We start from the raw sequence: 10,165 nt of genomic DNA, 5'->3' as shown, positions 1-10,165 counted from the left end.
TTTTAAGAGTTCATATTTCACAAACCATTCTCTCCATAGGGTCGATCAGTCAATTTTCATACTTTTATAATAAAAAAAACCTAAAAGCGCTCTTTTCTAGCATTTTTCATTAGGTACTTTCATGACTTTTTATGAGCTATCAAAACGTGATTAATGGATTTCATATGGAAAATAATAAAAGCTATGACGTCACTTTTCACCAACTTTTGAGTAAATATTTAGGTAAAAGCTACTAAATATCTCATGACTAGATTTTTGGATTATTCAAGAGGTGTGTCTTGCAATTATTGGATCATTATCCATTGTCTCAACAGCCTATTTCCCCTGCCCTGCCCTCTGTCACCACAGTGGCGTTTAAGCAGTTCTTTCATAGACCCTCACTACCACCCCGCTGTCATCATAGCAGCCGCAAGCGGTGGTTGCGCCGAGCAGCCTTCGACTCTCCGTGCGTCGCCGACATCCGCAGTGCTATCGCAGCCGCACCACCGGCAACACGCTCACACAATAATTATTATTATTATTTATTAATAATAATTCGAACCTGAATGAACAGACTGTTTTGTGCGATTGTGACCCATGGTACAGTGATCTAGTGGGTATAAACTTCCAGTGGAGAGTGAGGAGATAGCCTGAAATGTTTTTAAGGTATAATTTTTTTACTGTTTTATTTTATTTATTATTTAAGTATTTATTGCAGTGTGTCAATAAAATATAAATGCAAATTTTATGTGTATAATATGATACACTATTTTTAATATGGTGATAAATAAATTATGAAAAAACTTTATTTTAATAATTCACCAATGTAATAATTATTGTAATGGAATATAATAATTATGATAACAAAAAATAATAACACTTACTGCATACATCCCGTTGCGTTGAAGTCTTTTGTACGAACGCTACATTCGACAATGTCCGTCGTAGCTGCTACGAAACTTCGTAGACGTTTGCAAACTTTAAGTTGCTACGACATGCTAATTGTACTAAAATTAATTGTAATTTCGCAATCATTCATTTACTATAATACTTTCCTCAAGTTTGTTAACATAACGTGTTCAAAAATACCGTTATAAAAATACTAGTCTATTTTGAGATGCCAATATGGTAATTTGTCCTAAAATAACTCGAAGCTTATGGGCATAGACAATAAGGTCCAGTATCGTGTGTTGGCCGCCTACGCGTCCAATAGAGATGTGAGACGCTGGCGCATATTATAGTAAACAGATCGCCAAAAGTTCCGTTACGGTAACCGTGCACCGGTTGCTTCTAGTCTCTAAAAAAAGTGTCATTGCAACTACCGTAAAAGGTGTTATTACATAATCTTGAAGCTGAAAGTCACTCACATCTTGATTTTCAAAAACCATTTTTGTTCAAATGCTACCACCACATGCTTAAGTTTGCTATGTATGCTATGTATAAAAATATTGAAATATCATTGCTTTTACGTAGAAGCCATAGACAAACTAAATAGAAAAAATCTACATCAAATTACTAAATGTAATTTCAGATTACCTTAAATGTAATTTCAAATTGGCAGTGTGAGTGCTTTGGATGAAGTTCACTTTGCATGCACACAATTTAAATTAAATAAATAAACAAAAGAAATAAAGACATCTTCATCACCTATGACTCTTTGAGTCATACCAATTTTAGTACAGTTTGACACTGCTTCAAAAAATTACTTAGAAAAACATGCTTGAAATCTATAAAATAAGTGTTACTTTGCAGTTAAAAGGTTGAATATTACTCGTAAAGTAGCAGTAACTACATCAAATACTTATCTCCACTAGAAATTGTGTCAGTAGCATGTGGTTCTGGTCCACTACCGAAACAGAGACCAAAGGTCAATACGCCTTTTGAAAGCGAGAGTGCGCGCGCGTCGCTTTACGGATGGCCGGACAGCCTTTGTGGCTGTCTGGAATGCGCGCTACATCTGCCAATCTTATGTGGACAACTTATTTTCATCTGGAATTCAAATTGGAAACTACTACATTATCACGGTAATAGATAGTATTACCGCGACGTTATCTTTTCAACCGACTTCAAAAAAAGGAGGAGGTTCTCAATTCGACCCGTATGTTTTTTTTTCTATGTTTGTTACGCGATAACTCGGCTAATTATGAACCGATTTGAACAAATCTTTTTTCGGCATATAGGTAATACCTCAAGGGTGGTCCCATTTAAATTTAATAATAAAAAAAACAACCCCCAAGGGTGGAAAATTGGGGATGAACTTTTTTATACGCAATATCTCCGCCGATTATGAACCAATTTGAACGATTATTTTTTTGTAGAATAGGTATTATTTGTGTTCACGCATTTGAAGTCGGTTTTTTTTTTAAAGTTATTATGGAATGAAAAAAAAATGAAACAAAATTGATACGAATAATACTGGTCAAAATGAAATAGTACTTTTTATAATAACAAAGCAATGAAAAGATATAGTTCAGTCGTCGTTTCAGCCAAATGACGTCCACTGTAATGTTAATAAAATATTTCTTTCTTCTTTTACGAAAATGTAAGAATTGCAAATTGGAACTTTTTGTTCAATGTTCGTTATTTTTGTTGTATTTTATATGCTTTACTTTATTTAGATTAATATAGGTACTAACCGCGATTTAAGAAATTAGTAAATAAGAAATTTAGATTTTACGGAAATTAATGAGCCTCCAATTATTCATTGATTAAAAGAAAATTAAATAACGAAACCGTAAGTTCAATGTCCAGCTGTTCACGGTATTTCTATTAATAAGTATGACAATTTAATTTAATCGGTGGCAACGATGTTAGTTATCAACAGTTTCACAACTCGCGGAAAATAAACGTAACAATTTGCGTAAAGTTCAATGTTTACACAAAAACGCTGACTTGCATGGTTATAGACGTTGCAACGTGCTTACGTCACGCGATCTGCAAGTGTCTTCAGATTTAATGATCAAGGCTTTAGTATTTGAGCAACTAGATTTCGATTTGCTTTTGCATCTCAAGTATGAGATGTTAGTCAACAACTTGAAAATTTATTTTACTCTAACTATGGATTATTTTGTCCCGATTTCGATCTGTCACAAAAAGAGTTTATCGCGCGCGTTTCCTTTCAAAAACCTGTCTAGAAAATAGACAGCTTTCAAAAAACAAATGAAATTTTATTACAAAAAAAATGTTAATTAGTTACATTCATAAACACGAGATAAATTGAAGATTGAAAAAAAAACTTTGTATCTTTGATACAAACCATATTACATTACGAGTAGTACAGTATCTACTAATAATTTCTGGTATCTGTCAGTTCCATCTGCATCTGCTAGCCAGTCAGATTTCCCGCAATATATTTCGTTCCGTCACTTAGCTTTTGATCGAAGCCATTTACTTTATTAGGTGAGTAATTTAGATGTCAATCTAAATGTATGTAATGGTGATGGAATGTTTTACGAACTTGTTTGATCATATTAATAAACGTTTAAAATTGCGCTTTTGGACACAAAATTAAGGTTGTTTATAGTTTGACTGACAAACTTTAAGTTTTTATTGATTATAGTCATAACTAGCGGGCGCCCGCGACTTCGTACGCGTGGATCCCGTTTTACCCCCTTCATCTATGTTACGCGGTTTAGATTTTTTCATACAAATGTGTCTTCCCGCTAACTCCTGTTCCCGTGAGATTTTTGCAATATCCTGTTGTAACTAAGCTTTAAGTTTACTAAAGTACCTGCATGCCAAATTTCAAGCGTCTATCTTACGCGGTTTAGATTTTTTCATACAAATGTTTTTTCCCGCTAACTCCCGTTCCCGTGGAAATTTTGCAATATCCTGTTGTAACTAAGCTTTAAGTTTACTAAGGTACCTGCATGCCAAATTTCAAGCGTCTAACTTAAGCGGTTTAGATTTTTTATACAAAAGGATTTTCCGCCTAATTCCCGTTCCCGTGAGAATTCCTAAGTATACTATAACCTGCCCAGGAGTATGAAGAATAATTTTACAAGTTTCGTTAAAATCCGTCGAGTAGTTTTTGTTTCTATAAGGAACATACAGACAGACAGAATGTTTCAGACAGACAAACAGAATTTTACTGATTGCATTTTTGGCATTAGTATCGATCACTAATCACCCCCTGATAGTTATTTTGAAAATATATTTCATGTACAGAATTGACCTCTCTACAGATTTATTATAAGTATAGATTAGATCAGATATATCCGATTAGCATACCATCTTAGACTGAGTTGCACCACCTAACTTTAACCGTAACTATAACGATAATCGGTGTTCTTTCTAAGGAGTTTCACAGATTTGTGACGTTTGTTAAAGTTAAAGTAAGACGGTACAACCCAGCCGTAGTATTCAGTATTAACATCTCGTGTTTATGATTACGTTTTATCTCTTAAAAAGTAAACCACAGTCATCGTAACATCGCCATAAAACCTTTGATACACTAGTATAGCCACTGGAGCGTTTTTATTACTTGAAAGTGTAAGTTCCCTTGTTGAACTTTAGCAGTGAGTCGGACAGGTGATGACGTAATGCGCGGGCGCATCTCGCTCTTTTACGTAATACTCGTAGAACGATAAAAATAGTAAACGCCTTGTACTTACCTGTACAGTCTGCTAAAAAATGAGCTACTTGTAAATAAGATAATATCAAAACTCTTTTGTAGCGCTACACTGACACTGACAAGCAATTCTTTCGCTTTCTTTTGTTTCTTATCGCAGCTTAATAATGTAGCGTAGTTAGTTAGAGTAAGCGCAGACCATTGATTTTTATCGGCCGATAGTTTAGTCGGGCAGTTGATCAGTATGGGCATGTATGGAAGTGCGCACATTACACCGATTTGATTTGGTCGATTCTTCATACAAATTAAAATCGGGCCCAACTATCGGCCAACTAAAAATCGGTGGTCTGCGCCCAGTCGGCTGAGTTGCACCATTATATTTTAACCGTCGTGACTTTAACCATAACCGTTGATAGACTTTTGACGTTTGTTAAAGTTAAAGTAAGTTGGTGCAACCCAGCTTTAGTCTAGTAGTCGATCTTGTTTTTTATCAAGATGGTTACACACTTTTTTATAAGATTTTAAACTTTCGCGTTCCATTTCAACTAAAATAGTAAGACACGGACACTTTTTTATCATGAACTGTACTGAGACCTGAGACACTCACTCAAGCACGTGACCCTTGATGCGAATGATGAGATACATTGGCACGGGCATAACATTATGTAACATGACATAATGACCGTTGCAAAAGAAATTGTTCGAATCACTCAGCTTATTTGAGATACTATCATCAAAGTTATTCAGTCAGTAGTGATTTGAAGTTCCAATATGTCATTCTTCAGCTAATTATTTTGTGACCCTTAATCTTTTAGGAGTTTTTATGTACCTAGTCAGTAGTAGTCAAGAGCATAACATATTTTTGCAAATAGCTCTCTGCGGACGGTAGGTCTCATAGTCATATTTGTCTGTAACCCTAGACTACCTCCCCTTAAAGGCTCCGCCACTAATAAAGGACAATGACCAAAAATGTATGGAGTGTGGTCCAAATGTCCACCACTAACGAGACCTATGTAGTAAAATAGTCTACTAAATACTGATTCATTATAACCAAACCGCAATCAAAAATATGCTGTCAGTAAAAAATTATGACTGAATGAAAAGTCTGTTTTTTACCTTTTCATTCGAAAAATTTTCTTGATATCATTCTTTCCATTGCACATTTTGGACTAATCTACGCATGTTATGTCGTGTCGCATGTGGCGCAGGGTTATAGATGAATTTTATTAAATACTAGCGGCCGCCCGCGACTTCGTACGCGTGGATCCCGTTTTACCCCCTTTATCTATCTTACGCGGTTTAGATTTTTTCATACAAATTTTTTTTCCGCTAACTCCCGTTCCCGTGGGAATTTTGCAATATCCTGTTGTAACTAAGCTTTAAGTTTACTAAGATACCTGCATGCCAAATTTCAAGCGTCTAACTTAAGCGGTTTAGATTTTTCCATACGAATGTTTTTTCCCGCTGACTCCCGTTCCCGTGGGAATTTTGCAATATCCTGTTGTAACTAAGCTTTAAGTTTACCAAGATACCTGCATGAGAAATTTCAAGCGTCTAATTAAGCGGTTTAGATTTTTTCATACAAATGTTTTTTCCCGCTAACTCCCGTTACCGTGGGAAATTTGCAATATCCTGTTGTAACTAAGCTTCAAGTTTACTAAGATACCTGCATGCCAAATTTCAAGCGTCTAACTTAAGCGGTTTAGATTTTTCATACAAAAGGATTTTCCCGTTAATTCCCGTTCCCGTGGGAATTCCTAAGTATACTATAACCTGCCCAGGAGTATGAAGAATAATTGTACCAAGTTTCGTTAAAATCCGTCGAGTAGTTTTTGTTTCTATAAGGAACATACAGACGGACAGACAGACAGACAGACAGACAGACAGACAGACAGACAATAATTTTACTGATTGCATTTTTCCAGTAGTTCCTGAGATTAGCGCGTAAACTACTACATTTTTTCGAACAGTCATAATTTTTTACTGACAGCTTATTTTTTTTCGTCCCATACTGAAAGTTAATCTCTATTTAATGGACTATAAGCCAATATAGGTCTCATTGGTGGTGGACATTTGGACCACTTTTGGTCATTGTCCTTTCCAGTCACTCTGTATAGGTAAGATGCCGCAGTATTTACTTTGACGTGCCTTCTTGAACTTTAAATAAGCCTTAGTAAACATATTCAATTCAATTCATAATAATATTTGATGATGGGTAATTAATTGCTGTATGTTACAAAACATAAGCACAGTTTATTTTTGGCATTAAACTGTAGCTAAACAATTTGACTCACTCCTTGGCCACCCAGTTGCGCTATCAACTATCGCAACATCGAAGATGCTGGCTCTACCGGCGCAATGTCCATTACCTAATTGCACATTATAAAAACAAAACTGAAGGCCTAGCCAGTTGTTGTTTATTTTCCACATTTTAGTATAACGCGCATAAAACCTTTTGCGGATCTGAAGGTTACATTTCGCAAATCGCAATTAAGTAATTGATAATTATTGTTGCTAAACTTTTAATGTACGTATTTTCACACAAAACATTCAAGTAAATTACCGTATATTGATATAGGTAGGTAAATCAACACTTGCACGAAAAGTTTGAACTTGTTTTTGGAATGGTAGGTCATAAACTGTTTATTTATTGACGCTGTCTTAATAACATGTTATAAAAACACCGTTCGATCATTCCAAGGCACTCAATAGTCGTGCACATAAACACTCAAAACTGGGACAAGACCTTACGTAATTAGCAAATCTGAACCGAAAGTTATCTAGCACTAGCAATAAATTCGGCTGTAACGAGGGTGACGATTAGTCGCAAGTAGTGAAAGGACGATTCAAAATGCTTGTTAGCACACCGATGCAGATAATCGAGTGTCGAGATCGCACGGACCATCGATCTAACGTTAACAGTGGGACTGTCTCTAACGTAATACCAAGCAAGTATCAACCTGTCAAACAAAATTTAAAGACCGTCTTACGAATAGCAAATCCTTAGAGCACTTATCGAAGACTAAATTTTATTGTCTCAATTAAACTTAAAATTAATGTATACGATGCGAACTTCTTCAAGGAAGCCATAAAAATCCCAATAAATATTATTCTGCATCTCTAAACATGATTGCGGTCAAATACTTGCATTAAATAATATTCATTCTAAATACTGATTTAGTCTATGTTTTTGAGGAGGAGCCTGACTCTCGTTACACAGGTTAACCTTAAACGAGAGCGTCACACATTTTGTGATTGTAAAGTGTTTATTAATAAAAGTATTTTCAAAAAAGTATTTCAATATCGCAAACTCTAACTAGACGAGATTACTTACAATAGTCATTCATTTTACTGGTGGCGATATAATTTAAGGATTAAAAAAATAGTGTATGTATTAAGACCTGGTCTAGGGCCTCGGTTTCAGGACGTCGTCAGGTGCAAACGGGTGAAAGGAGAGCGATGACATTTGTTGCCAGCGAGCGAGGCCATCCACTGCTCCCGGCTGACACTGATGACAGTGGTTTTTTGCCGAACAATGTTCGCGCCTTTCGTGGTCAACTACAATCGATGTTCGCTCCCACATCGTGTTCTTGACTAGTTCGCAGACTAGAGAATTAGGTGTCCTAATATTTAATTTTAATATCAAAGTTCAAATACGCCTTTACACAAAACCAATATGAAGATATTGTTGTGACTAATGCTTCTATACAAAGAATTACGAACTCAAAATGATGATATTAAAGTTAAGACATTAATGACTAGAAGAAATAAAACTCACAAAATATTACGCATTAATTAAACATCTTCGGATGTGATTATAATTTTACGCCTCTTATTCGTCACATTTCGTAAAGCGTAAAATTGCTATTAAATTTGGAGGCCTTTAAAACTATTTCGGAATATGTTACAATCTTATTAGGTGTTAAAAGCTCTTAATAACACAGAAAAAACGTAGTTATAAATTAATGTTTCGTCAGCTGATAATGGAAGAGATCGTAATTAATTTTATTTCCCCATCCTCTAACAAGATTAATGAATACATAATCTCAGGTATTATAAATTGAACATGCGTCTAAATAAACTTAATCTCCGTCTAACGCTATTGCAGTAATTTCACAGTCAGTTTGTGGCTGGCTGCAAGCGCCGATATAATATTACTTAGGCGACTCAATGATCTCCTAAAACACTTATTATACGAGCGATTTGACCCACTTTATGTGTGAGTGAATTAAAAAAATAATTTATCGTTCCAAAAGGACTCTCTAAATGGAAGAGTGAGTGAGATGCATGAGTCGCATCTGAAATTATCTAAATAGTTTTATGAGAAACAAAATGGTTACAACTACAAACAAGGGTTCTAGATTTACTAAACAATCATCTGAGACTAATGATTGACGCGATGTTACTTTGACGATATCACGAATTGCCGGCGGCTTTTACACTACTGTTTCTATTGTATCTACTGATATGCATGTCGCGATGTTTATACATGTATTTTGAAATGAATACCAGTGTCACAGTTTGTCACAAGTATATTCGTATAATATGCAGATATGTTGGTACTTATCAAGTCTGTAAAGGAACGGTTAGTCCCTTTCACACATGAGTCCAAGTCACACACCCATCTGACCCACTTTAACACGACTGTTGCAATTGATACATTTATCTCTCCTTTTTTTGAGCGCTGACTACTGATTGAGCAATTTTATTCAATTGGTCAAGTTAGGAATAAGGCTCGGCACTAATGATAAAAAATATTATAGTTTTAGAATGCCTTACGTTATTCGATGCAGTAGTGGCGCGAATCGCTATGTTGAGTTTTTTTTACATTGTCTGGCATGTGACTGTACACCAAAACATATTGCAGATACATGCTGCAGATATGTTGCAGATATCTGAAAAATTACCAACTGAGTTTTAATGGAAAATTACAACAAATTCAGCGCGTTAAATAATATTTTGTTTAGGACATAGGTATTTTGTAGCAGCAATATTTTTATCTAGATAACCCAGCCTGTTAATTACCTGTGTGTTACACTTTGCTTTGTATCCGAACATTGCCTATGTATTTAATGTGCTTTGAACACAAAAGATAATGTTGTTACAACACACAGCAATAAATAAAGGCACGTCTAAACAGCCTTCAGAAACTGTTGACAGTTAACAATTTAGCGCTTAGGGCTAACTGCGAGTAATGGCACTTTATGGCACATAGAGTCCCACGTTTGCGAAACTTAGCCCAGTCAGTGCTCTACTTATACCACTGGGTCTGTGGCATTACGTCTGGCATTTTGAAATGTAACAGGTCATGTAGGGGAGACCGAGGTGAGTTGTAACAGAGGAGAGTTGTGACATTGACGATTTTTGGAAACCTATTAACTATCAGCGAGTTCGCGACAGAGCATTTGTTAGCTCGAGACTTGAACTAAAAACGCGCACTGTTACGAGTTCGTTAGTAGTTAATAAGTTCTAAAAAACGACAATGTCACAACTCTCTTCTGTTACAACGCACCTCGGTCGCCCCTAGGTACGGTGCCTGCATACTTATAAGTATGATCTCTTTACTGTGGAGATAAACAGGGACATAAGTATGAGTGTTTGTTGCCCTATTTGGGA

At 35.6% G+C, this 10,165-nt stretch overlaps 1 protein-coding gene across 1 annotated transcript in view; it reads left to right on the top strand.

Annotated features, from left to right (window-relative positions):
- The first annotated feature begins 457 nt into the window (after window positions 1-457).
- The window catches only part of LOC135076939 (peroxidase), a 30,412-nt gene continuing 20,704 nt past the window's right edge, over window positions 458-10,165 (top strand). Inside the window, exon 1 of the mRNA XM_063971458.1 lies at window positions 458-645. Within this exon, the coding sequence (XP_063827528.1) occupies window positions 635-645 (11 nt within the window). The 5' untranslated portion in view covers window positions 458-634. The remainder of the gene's footprint in view (window positions 646-10,165) is intronic.

The sequence above is a fragment of the Ostrinia nubilalis genome, chromosome 12 (assembly GCF_963855985.1).
Source record: "Ostrinia nubilalis chromosome 12, ilOstNubi1.1, whole genome shotgun sequence".
In the NCBI taxonomy this organism is placed as follows: Eukaryota; Metazoa; Arthropoda; class Insecta; order Lepidoptera; family Crambidae; genus Ostrinia; species Ostrinia nubilalis.
Note: the sequence above shows the minus strand (reverse complement) of the source record. Positions and strands in the feature narration are given on the sequence as shown.